The 23,671-nt window shown below is 38.9% G+C and overlaps 1 protein-coding gene across 1 annotated transcript; it reads right to left on the bottom strand.

The window, feature by feature from the left end:
- Window positions 1-547: 547 nt before the first annotated feature.
- Window positions 548-7,897, bottom strand: LOC308680501 (E3 ubiquitin-protein ligase TRIM39-like). Its single transcript, XM_081348637.1, has 6 exons — window positions 7,259-7,897; window positions 4,681-4,776; window positions 4,236-4,466; window positions 4,136-4,158; window positions 3,936-4,054; window positions 548-1,583 (listed from the first exon to the last, which is right to left on the bottom strand). The coding sequence occupies exons 1-6, from the start codon at window positions 7,658-7,660 to the stop codon at window positions 1,081-1,083; spliced, it is 1,374 nt and encodes a 457-aa protein (XP_081204763.1). The 5' UTR covers window positions 7,661-7,897; the 3' UTR covers window positions 548-1,080.
- Window positions 7,898-23,671: the final 15,774 nt, after the last annotated feature.

Here is a 23,671-nt window from a genome sequence, read left to right as displayed (position 1 = left end):
TCGTTTATTTTGATGTGATTACACAACAATATCAACTGTGGTTTCAATGACCCATGACCAAGTAAACACTGTAATAAATAAATCATGTAATATTTTTAAGAAATTATAATACTGGAATGCAGAAATACTTCACAGAACAAACTGCCATATAGCTAATTTAAGACAATATGTTAGAAAAAATACATAGATGGAATAATTCTTGAGCTTATTATCTTATGAGTCAACTAAAGTGTCAAAGTGGATTTACATCGAATATTAGATTTATGTTTCCAGTAAAGATTGTTGGCAAAAAAAGGTTTAGTGCATCAAAATGTTTACCGACATGGAAATGATAAATCGATCATTTTTTGATTATAGATCATCAAATCTTTTTCCATTTAACTTCAAATGTTGTGTGCGTCTGTCAAACGAAGGAAGACTGAAGGAGTTTCCAATAAAGGCAGAAAGAAAGGTAAAATAAACATGTTACGTCTGTAAAGTATTGTTTCCACGACTTAAACCCTAATTATCATCCCAAACATTTAATCTTTCACTCTGAGCATTAAATCACATAATCACATATTATTTATTTATTTAAAACACAAGATTATCAGCAAGAACCTTTTACATCATTTATTCCATTTAACAAATGATCATTTCTCCTCTATAACTGAAATAATTATTCATTTAGTCTCATGTTGAACAAACACTGAGAATGTGCAGAATTTACTGCTTCAGTGATTTGATGTAATACAAGAAAAAAAATATGATATATAATCATATATAATTATGATGCAAAAAAGTTAGAAATTAATAAACACACATTGACTGAAATAATCGGGTAAATGTCAATTATCCTGAAAACATGAATGCTAAAACGGTCTCTAATCGTCTAATTGTGTGAAGTGGAATATAAATGAAAACTTCTTGTTTATTGATCTGAGTGTTGCTGTAGTGCTGGATATCAGTCATGTGATCATCACGGCCCAATCACAGCCACCATACTGATACTCAGATCAACAGCACTCTTACTCATGTGATATAGATTAAATATTGGAAACATGATGAAAGCAGGAAGATCCAGATCTACAGGAGTGACGTTTACTGACTATTGACCGGTAAGAGCCTCAGAGAGGGATAACAACAGAAGAATGGAAAGAATGTGTGAGTGAAGGTGGTTGTGAATGTGTGTAGATGTGTGTTAGTTACAGGATCAGAGAACGACACCGTTCCTCCGTCATAGTCCAGATTCACTCTCACACGATCAAGCTTCTGTTCAACACGAAAACCAGAACCTGAAAGCATAAACAATCCGAACTGATCATACTCCACACTCCAGACATCAGTGTTGAAGAATCCCAATCCCTTCCTCTGGTTTGATGCTGTAGTTACTCCAAGTCTCCACCATAAACTCTCTTTAACCTCCACATCCCAGCAGTGTGTTCCTGAGTTAAAACCCTCTGAACCCAGAACACAGTAATAACCGTCAAATCTCTCTGGATTATCAGGAACAGGATGATAGTTCCCGCTGTTTCTCACACTGGTCAGATCATCAGACAGGACGAGACGTGGATCTGCAGTGTTTGGATCCAGAATCACAGGAGCTGATGAGACACAATCAACAGATGCTTTTATTCTGATCTTCATATAATGATCAAGAGTGAACCCAACACAGATTATTATGAATTATGACACTCGTCCTGTTGATCAAACACATTTTCCTCTGATCACTGTCAGTGCTGTTATTAGTTTCACACTCGTTTTTATCATCAGCGTTTAAAGGCATCAACTACAAACATTAAATATGAGATTCAGACATTTGTGTCCATCAAGAGAAACTGATACTTTGGGAAAGTTAAATAACAATAAATCAATGAGATCTGTTCAGATTTATGCTGTAGATGAAGAACTGTAAGTGTGTGTCTGATCTTCAGCATCTGATCATCTTCATTTTATTGGCTCTTATAGTCTGTGTTTTGTTTTAAATTAGTTTATTATGACTGTCTGTTGTGTTTGACTTATTACTTGATAAATTATTATTATTATTAGTGAAGGCAAATCATTAGTGGTGCCAAAGGCAAAGTATCACTATTGTTATACACCCTAGCAACACCCTAGCAACCATTTAAAGCACCCTAGCAAACTAATCCCATAGACTTCCATTCAAAGAGATCAGAAGGAATATCTTTTGATAGAAGTGTTATAGAAACATGAGGGTGGGCTCAGACAATCATGAATCACCTTCAACACTTCCTAGCCACGCCCTAGCAACCATTGTCGAGCACCCTAGCAACCCAAATCCAAAGAGGGATATCTTCTAATCTGAACTGTGAGTTGCAGTTGGTTTATATCATTCATACTGGCAAGCAGCCTTTGAAGTAACATCATTGGCAGCTGCCAAGCCACTCCCTAGCAACTAAACAGAGCACCCTAGCAACTGTTCAGCAAGACCTATATCTCTGCACCAGAACATTGTAGATAGGGTTGCCACCCGTCCCTTAAAATACGGAATCGTCCCGTATTTGAGAATAAAATAGCGCGTCCCGTTTTGAATCAATACGGGACGGGGTTTGTCCCGTATTTTCGGAGTTGTTTTCAGTGCAGCATCTCTCATGCAAATCATCCCACCGGCATTCTGTGAAGACTCGTCCTATTCTGCCCCTGATTGGGTAATACTCGCTGCTGCCATCGTTGGATTGATTTGGTTTGTTTCAGGGTCACGGCCAATCAGAGTCAGAGGAGGGCGGGTCTCTTGGCAGAGAGTCGATATGAAAGAATGGCGGAGGCTGCTCCAGATACCCCCCCCCGCGTCCAGTGCTGAAACGAAAGCGGATGCAAAAGTACAGACGAGAGTGGTAGGAATCAAATACTTGGCTTGAAAGTGTCAGCGTAAATGAATATAAAGCCAATTGCACAATTTGTCAGCGAGTGTTCTCTGTTGCGCACGGTGGCTGGTCAGATGTGCGACAGCATGCCTCGGGAGAGGTCACAGAAATCAAAGCACCATCTCACAGTTCTTCATACCTCAGTCATCTCCTGAGGCAGATAGTGTAATGACCTCAATACTTTTCTGATTGATTACATTAGAATTCATAGGCTGCCTGTTTGTTAAGAAATAATGTAAAAAATGTAAATGAATCATGTTATGATATGATTGGTTGGTAACACTTTACAATAAGGTTCATTTATTAAACATTAGGGTTAGTGTATTATTAACTAACATGAACTAACAATGAGTAATACATTTGTTACAGTATTAATCTTTGTTAATATTAGTTAATAGAAATAAAGCTGTTCATTGTTTGTTCATGTTAGTTCACAGTGCATTAACTAATATTTACAAGATTTTAATAAAGTATTAGTAAATGTGGAAATTAACATTAACAAAGATAAACAAATGCTGTATAAGTGCAGTTCATTATTAGTTAATGTTAATTAATGCAGTTAACTAATGAACCTTATTGTAAAGTGTTAACGATTTGTTTATTACGGTTAAGGTGTACAGTCAGACACATAAGCATTATTATAATAAGAGAGATCTATTTAATAATAGAAATATAGTGCCTATGTGAGGCCAATAAACAACTTAACTAAAGTAAATGATTGCATCCTTCAATAGGCTACTGTAGAATTTTTATAATGCCCATGTTCAATCTTAATATTTTTATGAAAACATGTTTTAAGTTGTGATTTACCAGCACTGGCACGTCATCAGTACAACCCCCCAAACCCCCCCCAAGCATTTTGTTAAAGGCATGCTTGCAAAATGATAATCATGTTAGCATAATGTTAGCAACATGTTAATTATGTTAGCATCTGCCCAGTTCCGAATTAATTTATTATCCCGAGTTTATTATTATTATTATATATATTCTATATCTATCTATCTCTGTCATGAAGAGCCTCTAACTCTCCATCCATCATGTCCAGCTCAGATCTCCTGCTGTCAGACTCACTGTTTTGGACGATGTCCTGCATCTTCTTCCAGACTCTGAACGGCAGGTTGCCCAAGTATCGTGGCACATGAATCAAAGCTCCAGAAGCCATCTGTGGATCCGGCTGTGAGCTCTGGACTCTGGAAGAACATTCAGGAGTCAGAACTGCAGTGGCTTTGGATCAGAACCAGAGAGACCAGAGACAGGAGCAGATCACTCACCTTTCCATTGAGACTGGAAACTCCTGCAGAACAAACACACCATTTATCATCAAGAACTCAATCAATCATCAATCAATCAACCAATGATCTGAAATCAGACCTTCAGAAAGCAGACGTCATTGGCTTTCATCATCTCCTCCATGTCTTTGATTGTGTGTGAAAGAGCTGAGATGTGTGTGTTCATCTCCTCCAGCTTCTCCTTCATCCTCTGCTTCTTCTGCTCCTCTTCCTCCCTCAGTGCAGTGACTGTAGCTTCTTCTTCATCTCTGAGAAACTGATGAAGCTTCTCAAACTGCTGTTTAATCTGACGCTCTGTGTGCTCAGCTTGAGACTGAAATCAAAGCACATTCACTTCAATCATCTCAATCGACACACATCATTAATATCCAAGATAAACTCGGATACCCGACATAAAACGGGTCCAGATGCAGATTGCTGCTAGTCATTTACAGAAATAATAAACTGTTATCCATTATATCAGATCATAACTGTATATAGTGATCCAACAGCTGTAATGAAAATTACTCTCATTTCTGTTTCCTCACCTTGATGTGTTGAACTGTTTTCTCAAACTCTGCTTTCATTTTTTCATTGCGTTGAAGTTTCTCTTGTAAGGACTTCAGTGCTGTATTGAGCTCCTCCTAGAATTTAACAAAAATACATTAAAACACCAGATTACAGTGAAGAGAAGACAATACAGTGATATGATCATATAATGCAGTGAAAAAGTATTTGCCCCCATCCTGATTTCTTCTGTTTTTGTGTACATCTCATACTAAATTGATTCAGAAATTGCAACCTGAGTAAACACAAAGAACAGTTTGTAAATGACAATGTTTTGTCAAAATTATCCAATACCAAATGGGCCGGCGTGAAAATGTATTTTCCCCCGTAGTTACTAATTCCTCAGATCTATGAAACTGCATTTATAATGTAGTTCAGCTGGACTAAACACAACCAGTCCTGATCACTGCAGCCCTGTTCAATCAGATCAACACTGAATACTGAAGCCTGATTGGTTCACGTCTGTGCACCTGTACACGTCGACACCTGCAGCTCTGTACTTTTCCTCTGCAGCTATCCAACTCTTTAGCAGAACATATCATTATTGAAAGGGTCATATGATGCGATTTCTTGTTTTTCTTTTTCTTTAGTGGCTGTTTAAGATCTGCAGTGTTACAAAGCTCAAAGTCTCAAACTCAAAGAGATATTCTTTGTAAAAGTTAAGGCTCAGCCACACCTTCCTATAATGCTTCATTCAAGCACGCCGCCACAAATCTACGTCAGTGTGTGTGCGCAGAGTTTCATAACACCGCCCAGATGTATACGCAAAAAAAGAAGGTGCAACTTTTATTCTCGCTGTATTATTGTTGCAGCCGGCGCCGGCATGTCGTGGAGATGCTGTGAAACTACTTTGTTTGGCCTTCCAAAAGAGGACAACATTAGAAAACAGTGGTTAAGCTTTACTTACAACACTGCTCCAGAAAAGTACAACCAAAATATCCGACTGTGTGCTGCGCATTTTTCGGAGGACTGTTTCCAGAACCTGCGAGAGTACAAGGCCGACTGTGCAGAAAGGCTGATTCTAGAAAGTGGGCAATTCCATCTTTGCTAGTACAGTCTGGCGCTTCTGACTCACAGACACAGCCTGTAAGTATGTTTTCATATTTTAATAATTTGCTACTGACTATTCAAATGCAAGTTTTGAGCAGTATAGAGTACGATCACAAATGCAGACATGATTTTATAGAGTAAGTTGGACTTGGATAGGTCGGTCCTGCAGCTCCATTATTCCTAGAAGTCCACGAAGAACTGAATAAGTCATGGCATGCTCCCTGCTCATCAAGCGTCCACTATTCCTCTTCGTCTGCCTTCACCTTTGTTGACGGCACAAAGGAAAAAGGATACACCAAGCGCCCCCCATTGGGAGAGACCGTCGCCGCACACCTCTGACTAAAGCTGCCCATCCCTCTAAGCCGTGCAGAGCTAGATCTGCCCTCGCGGTCAGAGAGTATGCAGCGAATGGTCAAGCTGGATCTGCCCCTCATACAATGGCGGTCCTTAAAGTCTACCAGGCCAACCTTCTCTGCACCATGGATGAAACTGGTCTTGACCCGACGGCCTTCAAAGAGCTGTGCCTCGCCGACCTCGCCCCAGTGTTGCCAACTATTTTCAAAGGAAAGTAGCTAACGCCTCCCCTAAAAGTCGCTAAATGTCGCTAGATGACGTCATACGTCAATTTGCATATTCATGGTGTCATCGCGGCTTACTTGCGTTCTGCCTGCCTAATGTTTTTTTTCTCGTTAAAATAATGTACACATACTGTGTTTTTATAGAACATACTATACTATAATATAATATAACATAATATAATATAGCCGAATGTCCAATAAAGCTGTTCTCATTTACTATATTTTTTTGTCAGACAATAGAATGAGTAGCTGTTGAATGACTATTTTTTTATATGTGTAAAATTATCTGAAGAGAGAGTTCGGGAATTGGGTGAACTAAAGCATTGTGATAGTGAGTATTACAAGTGATAAGCACAAGTAATAAAATAAAATGGTCAAACTAAATTATTTAAATATAAAACAAAAAATAAGTGATAAGTCCGTCCGTGGAAACAACACTGCTCATTCACGTCTGTTCCGTGCTGCTGCTGCTCCTCTCTCAGCCATTCACTGAACAGAAGACGCATAAGAGAGGTGTGTGACGGCAAGGAGAACGCAAACCTCGCGCTCGCAGGACTGTGCTGGCAACATTTGGAGGTTACTGATGTTTGTCCAAAAAGTAGCTAGATTTGTCGCTAGTCGCTTTTTTGAAAAAATGTCGCTAAAGGGGTCTGAAAAGTCGCTAAAAATAGCGACAAAGGCGCTAAGTTGGCAACAATGCCTCGCCCTGCGTGCCACTAAGTCTACGGCCCAAGCGATTGGCCGTGCCATGGCCAATCAGAGACGTGAACCAATCAGGCTTCAGTATTCAGGGAAAAACTAAGTTTTCCTCATCGTTACTGATGCAGTGCTCATGATCTCAGGGAACTGAGGTTACGTTAGTAGCCGGAACGATCTGTGTTTGTGACTCGTTATGATTCTTTACATGTGAATCAAGAAACATTTGTCTTACCTTATATGATGAAACCACTTCACTGATGGGTCTGAATTTATGATTGTCATGTTGTTTTGAATCTCTGCACACTAAACACACAGGCTGTTTGTCCTCCAGACAGAAGAGTTTGAGTTTCTCACTGTGTAAACTGCAGATCTCCTCAGACCCTGATGAACGCCTCTCATTTCTCTCCTTCAGCAACGACTCACACAAGTTTTTTAACACAAGATTAACTGGAGGAGGATCTCTTGAGGATCTTTTCCTGCAGACAGGACACTCCTGAGATTCCTTTGTTCTCCAGAACTGTTGAAGACACTCTTTACAGAAACTGTGACTACAGGATAAAATAACTGGAGCCTTGTAGATTTCACAGCACACAGGACAAGAAAGTTCTTCTTCAGAGACATTTAGTGAAGCCATTTTCACTGTGTGAGCTCCAGCAATCTAAACTTTACTTTCACTTTCTGAACGACTGTTTCAAAAATGAATCACCATGAGAATCACAAAGATCAGAAACAAACTTGTTCAGAAACAAACTTCTGAAATTGTTCTGTAAAGTTTTCCCCTTCGTACTCCACTGATCGCTGATTCTTTATTGCTTTTGTCGAGACAAAGTCAGTATGGCAGGAAAGAGAAATAACAAGTCTGTCTCTTCCTGGTTAGTGTTGTAAGAGGGTGGAGCTTCTGATCAAGGTGTGTTGAAACAAGTCAAAGAACAACATCAGAACTTCAAGTAAAATTTTAACAAAATATTTTAAAAAATAACTTTGAAACGTTAAGATATAGCGCTAAAGCCCTGGATAAAACACAAAAGAACAATGAAAATACTCAAATATTAAAAAATAAAATATCTTAAAACCCTTATACATGTTTTTTTTATTTATTGCTCTTCTTTATTTGTCACAGTTTCTTCAGGGTCTGTCATGATAATCCTGAATAAACAGGAGAAACAATGTGACAAAAGTTTGTCTCTCAGGGATCACTTGTCAGCACATTTATTAATAGTTATGTAGTATTTCTTGTACATTATGAAAAATATACTCACTTAGCATTGACATTTCTTAACAAATATAATTTTAATATGCATTCAGTCACATCACTGTTTCTCTGACATTATGAATTATAAACCAGAATTATGTTTGTATATATGATCTTACAGCTACTGCCCTTATCGATTATTATTATTAAATTGTAAAGGAATTAAAGAACCATCTTTAATTGTCGGAAAATTCTAAAGAACCACTTTGTTTTTTTTATTAATATTATTTTTTGTAGGCGCATTTGACTGTGATCCGATGTAAAATCTGTATGTATGATTGATTTGGCTTTAGATGATAAATGTGTGGAATGTGTGAAAACTTTTAGTGATGAAAACACGACCGGAAACAGCAGCGGATTTACTGGCAGAAATAATATTGTGTTCAGTACAACACTAACCATCATGACATCAAGATACTATCTGTAATAAACCTTGGGAAACACAGTAATGTCAGGATACTGTGTATTTGTGTATTCAATCACACGATGAAGAGGTAGATTAGGAAACAGGATTTTAATAACAAAACTCAGGAGATAATACCAGAATACACTTCACACACGCTATACATAGATGAAGACGGACAGTATAGAGGCAGAATAGTCTCAATTATAATTCACGCAAAAAACATGATTCACACATGCGTAGACAATTTCACATGCATGAAACCTAATTCACGTACACACAAAAAAAATTCACGTGCGTGAAAAAAAATATTCACAAAAAGCAATTCACATGAGCAAAATAAAATTCAAAAAAATTTTTTTTTTAAATAAAATACATTTCACAAATGCAAAACACAATTCGTAGATATACAATTGTGCACAAAAACCTTTGAATGTTAAAAATGTACAAGTTTATCCTTGAATGGTAATGTGCAAATCGTCATTCACGTGTGAATCGCCTTGGATGTGTGTGTGTGTGTGTGTGTGTGTGTGTGTGTGTGTGTGTGTGTTTGAGACTTTCCTGGGACCATGAAGCCGGTTTAGGTGGCTAGCCAGCTATGTTTCAGCTTAGTTTCCGCCAACCCTGGGTTTTAGGTACTATGAAAGTAGCTCGGCTTTAATCGGTGTTCGTTGCCATGGTATCTTACGCTGCACGGCTGACCTGCTCCGGGGCAGGATATGTTCTGGATTCAAGATCTCAGACTGAAGTTTGACCAATCAGCTGAGAGCAAAGAAACATATAGGTGACGTAACTTATTCCCCGTGTCTGTTGCAATCACCTTTTCTTCCAAATCCGGTGGACATCTCAGCGCAAATTGTTAGACGAGCACTTCGTAGAGAAAGAGTTTTTAGCCAGACAAAATCCCCTTGCCTTAACTGATAGTTACTTGTATGAAAGATACAGATTTTCCGCGGAAGGAATGTCTTATCTTTGCGAACTTCTTGAGCCGCACATAAAGAATTTAACACGTCGAATTCATGCACTTACTGTACCGCAAATGGTATTGCGTTGCGTTTTTTTGCAAGTGGTAGCCTACATTCTTGCACGGTGACGCACAGAAGCTCGGGCAAAACACAGCGGGTTTGTCGAACCATTCGCAAGGTGGTCCTCGCTCTGCAGGAGTACATGAATAGTTTCATTAATAGTGTTCCCCGGACATTTATCGACCATGTCCATAATAGAGGGCTTTTATAAAATTGCCGGCAAGATATATTGATAGGGTGACATCACATAAACATTTTTTTTTTTTCAAAAAGCAAATTTCACAAATGTACTATACAATGCAATACATGTTAAGAATTATTTTAAATCTTTATTATTATTCTGTTAATCTTGTGATAGATTCCCTAGAGTCATTGCAACATGTATGCAGTCTTGCTCCAATCTCCACTGCTCTAGGGGAACATGAGGCAGATTATGTTAATAGGAAGTCCTATCACAGCCTTAATGTTCAGGTAGAGATGATGTGAATATGTGAGATGATTATTTTCTGTGAGATGAATCTTTAAATTAATAGTAGCATTAACAGATATAACAATGATCTACTAAACATTTCATCTGCAGACGACTTGTGGTCATGAACGTATGATCACAAGTTTGTATGCCAAATGGCCTGGCTCCAGTGCTTGACTCACATATTTTCCGTGAGTCTGTGCTTTTGATCTCCAATTTTTTTTTTTTTTGGGAGCCTCCTCAGCTCACAGTCCAGCTCCTTCAGTGAACAGTCAAGTTCAAGACTCCTTCAGTGAACAGTCAAGTTCAAGACTCCTTCAGTGAACAGTCAAGTTCAAGACTCCTTCAGTGAACAGTCAAGTTCAAGTCTCCTTCAGTGAACAGTCAAGTTCAAGACTCCTTCAGTGAACAGTCAAGTTCAAGACTCCTTCAGTGAACAGTCTAGTTCAAGACTCCTTTAGTGTGCAGTCTAGTTCGAGACTCCTTTAGTGTGCAGTCTAGTTCGAGACTCCTTTAGTGTGCAGTCTAGTTCGAGACTCCTTTAGTGTGCAGTCTAGTTCAAGTCTCCTTTAGTGTGCAGTCTAGTTCAAGTCTCCTTCAGTGAACAGTCAAGTTCAAGACTCCTTCAGTGAACAGTCAAGTTCAAGACTCCTTCAGTGAACAGTCTAGTTCAAGACTCCTTTAGTGTGCAGTCTAGTTCAAGACTCCTTTAGTGTGCAGTCTAGTTCAAGACCCCTTTAGTGTGCAGTCTAGTTCAAGACTCCTTTAGTGTGCAGTCTAGTTCAAGTCTCCTTTAGTGTGCAGTCTAGTTCAAGTCTCCTTTAGTGTGCAGTCTAGTTCAAGACCCCTTTAGTGTGCAGTCTAGTTCAAGTCTCATTTAGTGTGCAGTCTAGTTCAAGTCTCCTTTAGTGTGCAGTCTAGTTCAAGTCTCATTTAGTGTGCAGTCTAGTTCAAGACTCCTTTAGTGTGCAGTCTAGTTCAAGTCTCCTTTAGTGTACAGTCTAGTTCAAGTCTCCTTTAGTGTGCAGTCTAGTTCAAGACTCCTTTAGTGTGCAGTCTAGTTCAAGTCTCCTTTAGTGTGCAGTCTAGTTCAAGTCTCCTTTAGTGTGCAGTCTAGTTCAAGACCCCTTTAGTGAACAGTCTAGTTCAAGACTCCTTTAGTGTGCAGTCTAGTTCAAGTCTCCTTTAGTGTGCAGTCTAGTTCAAGACTCCTTTAGTGTGCAGTCTAGTTCAAGACCCCTTTAGTGTGCAGTCTAGTTCAAGACTCCTTTAGTGTGCAGTCTAGTTCAAGACTCCTTTAGTGTGCAGTCTAGTTCAAGACTCCTTTAGTGTGCAGTCTAGTTCAAGACTCCTTTAGTGTGCAGTCTAGTTCAAGACTCCTTTAGTGTGCAGTCTAGTTCAAGACTCCTTTAGTGTGCAGTCTAGTTCAAGTCTCCTTTAGTGTACAGTCTAGTTCAAGTCTCCTTTAGTGTGCAGTCTAGTTCAAGACTCCTTTAGTGTGCAGTCTAGTTCAAGTCTCCTTTAGTGTGCAGTCTAGTTCAAGTCTCCTTTAGTGGGCAGTCTAGTTCAAGACTCCTTTAGTGTGCAGTCTAGTTCAAGACCCCTTTAGTGTGCAGTCTAGTTCAGTAGTGTGCAGTCTAGTTCAAGACTCCTTTAGTATGCAGTCTAGTTCGAGACTCCTTTAGTGTGCAGTCTAGTTCAAGTCTCCTTTAGTGTGCAGTCTAGTTCAAGTCTCCTTTAGTGTGCAGTCTAGTTCAAGTCTCCTTTAGTGTGCAGTCTAGTTCAAGTCTCCTTTAGTGTGCAGTCTAGTTCAAGTCTCCTTTAGTGTGCAGTCTAGTTCAAGTCTCCTTTAGTGTGCAGTCTAGTTCAAGTCTCCTTTAGTGTGCAGTCTAGTTCAAGTCTCCTTTAGTGTGCAGTCTAGTTCAAGTCTCCTTTAGTGTGCAGTCTAGTTCGAGACTCATTTAGTGTGCAGTCTAGTTCAAGTCTCCTTTAGTGTGCAGTCTAGTTCAAGTCTCCTTTAGTGTGCAGTCTAGTTCGAGTCTCCTTTAGTGTGCAGTCTAGTTCAAGTCTCCTTTAGTGTGCAGTCTAGTTCAAGTCTCCTTTAGTGTGCAGTCTAGTTCGAGTCTCCTTTAGTGTGCAGTCTAGTTCAAGACTCCTTTAGTGTGCAGTCTAGTTCGAGTCTCCTTTAGTGTGCAGTCTAGTTCGAGACTCATTTAGTGTGCAGTCTAGTTCAAGACTCCTTTAGTGTGCAGTCTAGTTCAAGTCTCCTTTAGTGTGCAGTCTAGTTCAAGTCTCCTTTAGTGTGCAGTCTAGTTCAAGTCTCCTTTAGTGTGCAGTCTAGTTCAGTAGTGTGCAGTCTAGTTCAAGACTCCTTTAGTATGCAGTCTAGTTCGAGACTCCTTTAGTGTGCAGTCTAGTTCAAGTCTCCTTTAGTGTGCAGTCTAGTTCAAGACTCCTTTAGTGTGCAGTCTAGTTCAAGTCTCCTTTAGTGTGCAGTCTAGTTCAAGACTCCTTTAGTGTGCAGTCTAGTTCAAGTCTCCTTTAGTGTGCAGTCTAGTTCAAGTCTCCTTTAGTGTGCAGTCTAGTTCAAGACTCCTTTAGTGTGCAGTCTAGTTCAAGACTCCTTTAGTGTGCAGTCTAGTTCAAGACTCCCTTAGTGTGCAGTCTAGTTCAAGACTCCTTTAGTGTGCAGTCTAGTTCGAGACTCATTTAGTGTGCAGTCTAGTTCAAGTCTCCTTTAGTGTGCAGTCTAGTTCAAGTCTCCTTTAGTGTGCAGTCTAGTTCAAGTCTCCTTTAGTGTGCAGTCTAGTTCAAGTCTCCTTTAGTGTGCAGTCTAGTTCAAGTCTCCTTTAGTGTGCAGTCTAGTTCAAGTCTCCTTTAGTGTGCAGTCTAGTTCGAGTCTCCTTTAGTGTGCAGTCTAGTTCAAGACTCCTTTAGTGTGCAGTCTAGTTCGAGTCTCCTTTAGTGTGCAGTCTAGTTCGAGACTCATTTAGTGTGCAGTCTAGTTCAAGACTCCTTTAGTGTGCAGTCTAGTTCAAGTCTCCTTTAGTGTGCAGTCTAGTTCAAGTCTCCTTTAGTGTGCAGTCTAGTTCAAGTCTCCTTTAGTGTGCAGTCTAGTTCAGTAGTGTGCAGTCTAGTTCAAGACTCCTTTAGTATGCAGTCTAGTTCGAGACTCCTTTAGTGTGCAGTCTAGTTCGAGACTCCTTTAGTGTGCAGTCTAGTTCAAGACTCCTTTAGTGTGCAGTCTAGTTCAAGTCTCCTTTAGTGTGCAGTCTAGTTCAAGTCTCCTTTAGTGTGCAGTCTAGTTCAAGACTCCTTTAGTGTGCAGTCTAGTTCAAGACTCCTTTAGTGTGCAGTCTAGTTCAAGACTCCTTTAGTGTGCAGTCTAGTTCAAGACTCCTTTTGTAAAGGGCCCTGACTGAGTCTGTTTCCACCTGAAACATAATTCCACCACAAACATGATCATTACAAGTTTTCTGGAGGCTCATCAAATCACAAAAAGTTCCTTGACTTCCTACAAACACAGGACTGACTGTAATTTATGTCAAGGGTTTTAAATCCTTACACATTTCTTCTGAAGCCCATTGAGGTAGAGGCCTCAGTTTCTGGGGCAGGTTGTGAAAAATCCTACAAAAGAGATGTGTAAGGGCCAGTCCCTTTTTTATGCCACACATTCAAATGTTTGCCATAATAAAAAGCCCAGTGCATTCACATCAGCAACTGTCTGAGAACACACAGACAGAGTGTCTTCATTTCCTCCACCCTAATAAATAAAAGTAGGCCAATGTAAAGCATAACTGTTGTAAAGCAGGTTATGTTTGGTGTTCTGTCTGCTGCATACTGACCTCTGTGTTGGAGACTGTGTGTGTGTGCTGGCTTCAACAGGGACACTGTATTTCCCTGCAGAACATACAGTCAGCCATATTTAAAACTTAAAAAAAGTAGTAATGTATTGCACACGTACCCAGTGTTACTTGCTTAGAGGAGCCAGCACCAGGGTCAGACTGTACAGCACCTGTAATCCCATCCATAATCGGCCGTCCCTTATTGCCTACTCAGAGCCAACTCCTCCGCCAGTGTATTCTGGTTTTCTGAATTTAACTCTTTATTTCTGTTTGCTGCAAACAAGTGTTTGTGATAAAATGTTCACAAACATAATAAAAGGTTGTGGTAAATACTCACCACTTTGAATTATATTTTTATATTTTGTCTTTATCTGCTGCCAAGAACATTTGGAGTTGGAGTTGCATCTATATTAATCTTTCTTAGTACATACATGCACATTTTTTATATATTATAAAAATAGGCTATAGGCTATATTACACATATAGGCTACACATACATATATACATACATAATTTTACATAAATATAGAACATATTTGTTTAACTTACACATTAACAATCAGCAATCTTTCTCCAACAGTCTTCTCTTGCTTTGGCAGCAGAGACTGTATTGTTTCGAGCTTGAAATACATATTTAAATTAATCATAATTATGAATGATTATCTCTTGCTCCTCCACGGAAAATATATCGCTCTCGCTCTACCCGCGATTGGTTGTTCAGTGTCGACGTCACTCTTTTATGTGCACGCGCACGTGGAGTAATCATAGCTTGAGGATCAAAGCCTGAGTTGACAGAGAAAGTTGATGAGCTGCATCATGGTACCAATAAAGCCTGATTGCATCGGTTTGGTTTTCTCAACTCAAAACTAATCCTGTAACCCCGAGTTTGTTCAGCTACCTTCATGGTACAGGCCCCTGGCAGTGAACTCCTCCTACACAGATCAGTTGTACTCTTTAGCCAATCAGATTTAAGCTTATCAATCGACCAATCAGTATCACATGAGGACGGGTCTACCTGCATGTTACGTCATCAGCTTTTGACCAAGGACCGGTTCGTGGCTGAGCAGAGGTATGTGCACTGCAGGTGATCGGTTCATTTCTGTGTTTACTGAAGTTAAAGGGTTCGAGATCAGTTGAAGCAATAGTTTATGAACTATTTACTGATATAAGCAAGTGTTGTGGTAATCAGATGTCCCATATCGTGTCAAAAATGAAGAAGAATGATGCTTTTTTTGTTGTATTTTAGCTGCAGGTACAGACAGCTCTCACAGCTTCAACAATCACACTAATGAGTGCAAAACAGTCATCTATGGTCAATACCCACCCTAGCTCTCAGCACTGGCCTCATCGAGATTCTTCTTTAAATACTAGTGAATAGACCTATTAATGAGCAGCCATTGTTTATTTGCCATTTGTGCAATTTGTGTATGTTGGTAAATTATTAAACACTTGTTGTTTCCCAGCATTTTTCAGGATTACTCACCTTTGGCATGACATCTGCATAGCAATCACAAACATCTTAATTCATATTGTCTTTATTCTCTTTTATACTTTTTTTTTTTTTGTATATTAATGTCTTAATTGGTAACACTTTATAATAACGTTTCATTAGTTAACATGAACTAATAATGAACTGCACATATACAGTAACTAATGCTAACCAATGAACCTTATTGTAAAGTGTTATCAATATATTCAACATTCATTTCCTTATGTTTTGTGCTGTATTGTCATCTCAAGGTTTTTAGTGTCACAGGACAATGTTGTGAAGCATTAATTTGACTTTGCCTAGTAAAATAGGCAAATCTGATTTTATGCTGATCAGACAAAGGTATATAGAGGCAATTAAGATTATGCAACTAATATTACTCAGTAAACTCTATTCAGATACCATCACTTAATCTCCCACGTCCTCCGTCTGCACCTCTTGTACTATAGGTTTTTACTATTTTAAATATCAGACTAAACTCTGATATGTCCTAACAGAGAGGTCTACTGATGACTGGATTGAACACAATTAATTTGTTAACTTTTCACTTGATGTATTGCACTGATATTTATATACTTTAAAAGCAAAGAAGACTCTGACTGGATCTCACAGCTCTGGAAGAGACGTATATTTCTCTGGACTGAATGTTGTGCTTCATACTTAAGATTGTCAGTTCATGATCTTCATATGTAACAGGAACATTAATCATGATCATGTCATTTTATATATATTTTATTCCCAAAGGATTCAGACACTTTCAAATTAATAAAACGTGTACATCAAATGTATCTTTTGAATCTTTTAATTCTGACAAGAACATTTAATAATGCATGCATAGCAGGGCTTTATTCCTAGAGCGTGTACATATAGTCCGCAGGAGACAAATGAATACAGTAACAATGCATCACTTTCAACCTCTTGCTGAAACAACTGTCAAAATGGATGGCTTGCAACATGACTGTTCTGAAAGAATTAGAGTGTGAAGATCACAGTACTGGTTGTCTGCATCTTCATACATCATCTGTCTCGGAAATCTGAAACAATAAAACTACATAATATATGCAGCTTAAAACAAAAGAGATGTCTCCATATGCACGTCATTACATACATTATCATCAGTTGAATGTGTGGTGGACAGGACAGGACATGAAAATCCATCAATACTAAGAATAAATGTTTCTGTACACATGTGGACTAAACAGCAGTTAATAAACTATTGCTTCAACTGATCTCGAACTCTTTAACTTCAGTAAACACAGAAATGAACCGATCAACTGCACATACCTCTGCTCAGCCACGAACCGGTCCTTGGTCGAAAGCTGATGATGTAACATGCAGGTAGACCCGTCCTCACGTGATACTGGGGTGCGTTTCCCAAAACCATTGTTAGTCAACTATGTTCACAAGTTCCGTCGTTATCAGCAGTTCAACGAGTCAGTGTTTCCCGAAACCATCGTTCTAACGAACATTCACAAACAGCATCGCAAAGTTGTGTGGTTGGAACGACAGCTCTCGACCTGTGGGTAGAAGCAGAGTTTCTAGTTTGCATGACATGTGGACTTAATAAATCCTTATCTTGAGCAAAATAAGCAAGCTGACATTCAGTACAACCTGTGTCTTTTATTTAGAATACATACAAATGTCATTTACGTCTTTTAGTTTGTCAAGAGATTTAAAGCACCATTTTTATAGCACTCTACTATAAGAATGAGCCTATGATTGAATCTGGAAATAAAGCAAAATAATTGAGAAAAATGAGAAATAGTCTATAGCAAAACATTTGGCATTAATTTGATCTCAAACAGATTAATTAAAATAAGTTATTACTCCACCATGTGCGTGACGTCATAAACCAACGTGGTTGAACGACCACTTTGTGACAATACAGTTTTGGGAAACAGTCGTGACTAGCTAGTTGATTTCTTCAACGATGCATCGTACTATGGTAGTTAAGCAGCGAGTTGCGTCGTTGTTCGGGAAACGCACCCCTGGTCGATTGATAAGCTTAAATCTGATTGGCTAAAGAGTACGACTGCTCTGTGTAGGAGGAGTTCACAGGTCCAAGGTGATTCACACGTGAATGACGATTTGTACATTCACATTCAAGGATAAACTCGTACATTTTAAACATTCAAAGGTTTTTGTACACAGTTGTATATCTATGAATTGTGTTTTGCATTTGTGAAATGTATTTTATGAATATATAATTTTATTTTGTGCATTTGAATTGCTTTTTGTGAATGTATATTTTTTTCACGCACATGAATTTTTTTTGTGTGTATGTGAATTAGCTTTCATGCATGTGAAATTGTCTACGCATGTGTGAATCATGTTTTTTGGGTGAATTATAATTGAGACTATTCTGCCTCTATAGGATAGAGACTAAGCCAGACTAAGCACAGGGTATATAAGCATGGATGAAACAAAGGAAACTAATGAGATAATTGATGAACACAGGTGAACACAGGTGAAACAATGACTAATCAATTAACACAGGTAAAGTAGGTCATGGAGTAGAGTGTAGCAAATTAGCTAAATATTATTTAATATAATATAATAAAATGAATATTAATAATCAATCATAACTTGTAATAATTACTTATGAATATTTGGATCAGTTAATAGAATTAATTTAATGTAGTAAAATTAATATTACAAACAATCAACCTGTTTGTCCCGTGAACACTCAGTGTTAATTGTTTATTAATTCTGAGAAATGTTCATTTCAGGGGAGGGAAATGTCTTTTTTACTGTACAGTTCTACTCAGAGCCTGTAGTCAAAATCTACATCGTAAAATAAACTTTGTCGCAAGCAGAGAATCAGAACCAAATACGTATTGTGCACAAGTTTTATTAACTAAATCACAAACATACCTAATCTAAACACACACACACATACATGCATAGGTAAAATGGTGAGTGACAGAATGAAACCGGAAGCAGGAAATGGAACTATGGAAAATATCCATTTAACTATGAAAAGAACCATCAGCTTATCATTTTCATGGCATGGCCTTTGCAGTGGAAACATTTCGTGAAGTTCCTGAAGAAGGATTTTGATGGTTCCATGAAGTCTCAATCGATTTCTTCGGCGTTGAATGAAGAAATGTTGATGAACTTGAATGGTTTGTTTGACTTTGTTCTGGTTGAAGGTTGTCTCTCTCTCCATGAGCACATGGCTGAGCATATGCAGATGCACATGCAGATTGTGGGACAGAGAGGCCAAGCAGAGCAACCAGGAGAAGGGAGGAAGTCGGAAGAGTTGATGGTTGTCCATTCAGTAATAGTAAAGGTGCAGTTTTCTTCTGAGTTGGAATGAAGAAATTACAGTCTGACTCTGTGGGGAGAGTGAAGGCATAGCAGGCTGTGGTCGAGGCCTGCCGGTGCCCATGGGCCCCATTGGGGGTCCCCACAGACATCAACACGAAGAAGCAGCAGTAGAAGCCAGAAGAAGAGAGCGTGAGTCACTGTGAATTTGTCTCTAATAAAGCCTGAGAAAAGTTTCACCTCTCCGGGTTTGCTCGACCAATGAGAAGGGTGGAATTTCCAAGCGGGAAAATTCCTCTGTTGGTGATTTATGGATCTTTGTTTCAAGTGTGCTCATTTGCATGTGCAGCTGGATTGGTTGCTGATGAAGAAACTATGAAAGATTCTTGTAGTACTAATATGTTGCACAGCTATCGGCATATCATAAACACGATCATTTAGATCTTCAAAGTAACAATTTATACAGACCAAGCATGGTATAGGTGAGGTTACAGTGACCATTGGTTCGATCATAAAATACACAATATCACAATATAGAATTAAAAGACACAACACAAGACAGTAAATCATTCACACAATGTTCTGGGATGCATGTTTATTTATAGATCAGTTCGTCTATAAATTAATGCAGGAAAGACTGTATTTCTGTATTTCCTATGGCCTTGACCACATGACCACATTTTTAACAGCAACTAAACCATCTTATCTGATGGTAGTCATGGTTCTTGCCCTAGTTGGGGGGATGGGACCATTATTTGTTCAATTTGATAAATATAGCAAATAATTGTGTCTGATTTGTCTCAGTCGATACAAGAGTAACACAAAGCACCATGGGTAATGTAGTCAAAACAAGACATACATCTTATAAGTAACACACTAGTACTAGACAGAGTGTGAAATAATGCCAAATAGCCCATGATATATAGTCGTCACCTTTATTTATATATCGCTTTTTACAATACAGATTTTTTCAAAGCAGCTTTACATTGATAACAGGAAAATAATGCAACAAAGTTTGATTCAGTGTGTTTGTTAAGAGGCGACAGTAGCAAGGAACCCAAACTCCATCAGTGACAGAATGAAGAAAAATCCTTCGGAGAAACCAGACTCAGTAGGTCAGTTCTCCTCTGGCCTACGAACGAACAGTGTATGATTATGATTCAGGCAGCATTACAGGTCAGAAGTCAGATTGGATCGGGACATTCAGAATATTTATCCAGTTCAATCTAATTGAAGATCAGATTCATCACATCGGTATGGAGACGAGTTTGTTGAGGATCAGTGCCGATGGCTGTCGTGTTGACGAGACCTTCACAGGGGAGAGTCTAGTTGGCACAATCTCTGCTGACACTTCAGGGCTGGCCCGGATCCAGCTGAGTACATCATACCTGTCAAGTATCCCGTTTTGGCCGGGAAAGTCCCGTATTTTACCCTTCTTTCCCGCCGTCCTCCCGTATTAGTATTTTCCCGTAAATCTCCCGGTTTTTAACCTGCGTTATTAAAAAATAATAATAGGCTACCCCGGGCCCGGGCGGAGTAAAAAACAAAACAAAAAAACATTCCTAATCTGAGTCTGTCTGTCAGTAGCCTGGTACTGTAGGTGGCAGTTGTCACGAGGTTAGTGTGTGAGGTCAGATGATGAGTGACACGACAACCCTTACAGTCTATGGTGACAACGCGGGAAAAAAAAGGAAAAAAAACAGAGACGGATGATGGACGCTACTACAGAGACGGAAGGCACACACAGTATTTGTAGTGTTCTCTGTACCTATTGTCCTGTGCATTGTTCATAATAAAGTTCGTTAAAAAAAAAAGAAAAAAGACGGAATTGGGCACTCCTGCCAAAAAACCAAAACCCTCATGTAAATACAGCGAATGCAAAGTCTGCAACAAATTTGTACAATAACTCACTAAAAGAGTAAAGAAAAGTTATGTAAAATGAAAAAAAAAAAAAAACTGTAAAAGAAAAGCAATATGAAATGAAAAGAACGTGTGGAATGAAAATAAAATGTAAATGTAAAGACAAGCAGGTTGCTCGCGGTGGGCGCCGGAAATCCGGGCAGGCATTTCCGGGCACCTGGATCTGGCTGAATACTGTAACCTCGAGAGAACAAATAAACAGATAAACAGTCTATTTAGTGCCATAATTGCCATTGTTTTAAGCTTTTGATAGCATACCGCCTAGGGTTGGGAATCGTAAGAAATTTTCCGGTTCCGGTTCCGATTCCGGTTCCACCAAACAATTCTGGTTCCGGTTCCGGTTCCCATTCATTAAAAAATATTAAAACAACTAATAAAAAAATAGTAGTAAGGGAAAATGAGTTTAACAGACTGGTAATGTCAACAAATTCAACATATTATTAAGCAATTTTTGCACATTTTTTTTTTTTTCTGAAGGAAAATAAAAATGTCTGCATTCTCTAGAATAATTTGGGACCTCTCCTATAGCTTATTGTATCTCCAGCAGTGGAGAATACCCTCTCAGAAGGGGTAAAATATGCTTGAACACCCATGTAAGATGTGTGTAGAACAGCTTATTTTTAAAATCGTTTTGAATGATTGATTCATAAAGACTTGTTTCATTACTGGATAAATCAGCGCTCTAGCAGTTAATAAACAGATTGTTGCCGGAGCTACTTCTCTCTATTTATGTCTATGACGAGTCACGCAGGCACTCTATATGGGGAGGCTGCAGACCTGGAGCCGGTAGATCTACGCCCCAAGCAGTTCTTCGCCCCTGGCAGTTTTACACCCCTGTTGTTCCTGATGCGTCCAGTAGGGGGAGAAGGAAATACGGCGAAATAACACTATGGGCCCTATTTTAACGATCTGAAACGCAAGTGTCAAAGCGCAAAGCGCAAGTAACTTTGTGGGCGGGTCTTGGCGCTGTTGCTAGTTTCCCGGCGGGATAAATGACTCTTGCGCCAGGCGCAAATCTAAAATGGGTTGGTCTGAAGAGCTTCATTATTCATAGGTGTGGTTTGGGCGTAACGTGAAATAAACCAATCAGAGCGTCATCTCACATTCCCTTTAAGAGCAGGCGCGCTTGTTCTAAAGCGGATTCCTATCATAACGGCGGATTTGCCAGGCGCGCGCCAGGAGCGGTTCACAGCCGAGGAGACCGACGCTCTCGTCAGGGAGGTTAGGGATGGAGAAACCCACCCAAATTAACTTCGGTTAAAAAGGCGTATGATAATGATAATTTGGGTAAATGTGTAAGCTAGATGTATGCTTTTATAATAAATTATCTATCTATCTATCTATCTATTGTAATAATGTATGATTTGCAAAAATGAAAACTGCTGCTTCTGTGTAGATGAGAGAATCAAAGTGTATGCGCGTTGTGCACACGCTACATTGATTATGGCCAATCATGCGCCCTTAAAATAGCATATGAATAACATGCGCAACGCGCCACTGACTTTAAACTATTTTTTCCTGGTTAGTGGCGCAATTGTTTTCTAAACCTGCAAAATAGCATGAAGGAACGTTTGCGCCGGAACACACCTCCTTTTTTGCGCTGAACCGCCCAGGGAGCGCAAATTCATTCCCTAGTTTAGCGACGTGCTTCTGTGGAGGGAAAAGCGCGATAGATTAAGATAGATGCTTCTATCTAAAACAATGTAACCACACGTCTACATTACATGCCATAAGAACGTGGCAACTGTAAATTAATATGATAACACATACTCTCGTAGCTAAATAAATAAAAAAGACTGCTGGAACAATGCAACCGCATGTCTACATTACATGCCATAGGAACGTGGCAATTATATCTTAGCTGTGGACCTAAAGATGTCTCTGTACAGGTCATCTCCAAAACCAGACTCATGATTACTACACAGGGTGTCTAGTAGGAGGATCTCTCTTAAGAGTGGCTTCAGTACCTATAGGGATGCATAATCATGGTTGTAGCTAGGGAGTGCAGAGAGTGTTATGACAATCCATTTCACATTTAAATTACCTTTGCTTTATGATATAGAGGGTAAAAACACCCCAATGTAAAACCAACATAAAATAATAATCAGTCAATAATAAGTAGTTAAAGCTGTATAAAACGTGATACGCAAATGTTTTTTGAACTACACCATAACTTGTAAAATCTTACACAGCTTTTGTCCATAGATGGAACACAAGTGAATCCTTCATGTCAGCATCATCCTAAAAAACACAATCAACAAATATGAAAAATTATTTTACTTCCGACTTACGTTAGATGTCAAATAGTATAATTTATGCATTCAATACTCACTGGAAAGTAGGCTAAGGGATCTACACTGTCTTTCCATGTAGTAACAACATACATATCAGCAGTATATTGCCCTGTGAGAGCAAATGGAAATATTAAGAAGACTATCACTTGCCATTCATATTTGAAAAGAAAAAATTCAAAAAAATAAATAAATAAAAAAAAGTATAAACTACAAATAGCTTATTTAAAATCATGTGAGAAAGATATATACATGTGCTCGAGCATCTTCATAAATGAGTTCCATGCAGGCATTTCCAATCTGCAAGAAATAATCAAAATAGTTAGCACATACACAAAAGTCTAAGTTCTTTCTACAAAGAAAACAAAGAGCATACATTGCGCTCACAGCTCACTACTTTTTTTGGTCCATGAAAAATATCTACATGAAAACGTTACTACTTACATCAGACTCCATTTCCCTTCTCAAACCCAGTGTCCAAAAATCTTCTCGTAAGAGGCATATCACTCCCTCCTTCACAATGACCTCATCGGCCAGCCACTCCGTGTCCAGGATGTATCTGAGCTGCAAAGGACAAAAGAAAGACTAAATGCTTCATATTTTGTTTAAATAGGCAACTTGTCTTTATAAAATGGATGTTTTAGTTAATCGTGGATGTCACAATACAGGCTACTGTGGACAGTA

The sequence above is a fragment of the Scardinius erythrophthalmus genome (assembly GCF_964197995.2).
Source record: "Scardinius erythrophthalmus genome assembly, chromosome: 20".
Lineage (NCBI taxonomy): Eukaryota > Metazoa > Chordata > Actinopteri > Cypriniformes > Leuciscidae > Scardinius > Scardinius erythrophthalmus.
This window is presented reverse-complemented; position numbering and strand designations above follow the sequence as displayed.

What these genes read in the sequence shown, in the direction of transcription:
- LOC308680501 (XM_081348637.1), bottom strand. Translation starts at nt 7,660, where the DNA reads ATGGCTTCACTAAATGTCTCTGAAGAAGAACTTTCTTGTCCTGTGTGC. An exon ending in AAGTGGTTTCATCATATAAG is followed by an intron (nt 4,777 to 7,258) that starts GTAAGACAAATG and finishes GTTAAATTCTAG; the next exon opens with GAGGAGCTCAATACAGCACT. An exon ending in ATGACGTCTGCTTTCTGAAG is followed by an intron (nt 4,159 to 4,235) that starts GTCTGATTTCAG and finishes TTTGTTCTGCAG; the next exon opens with GAGTTTCCAGTCTCAATGGA.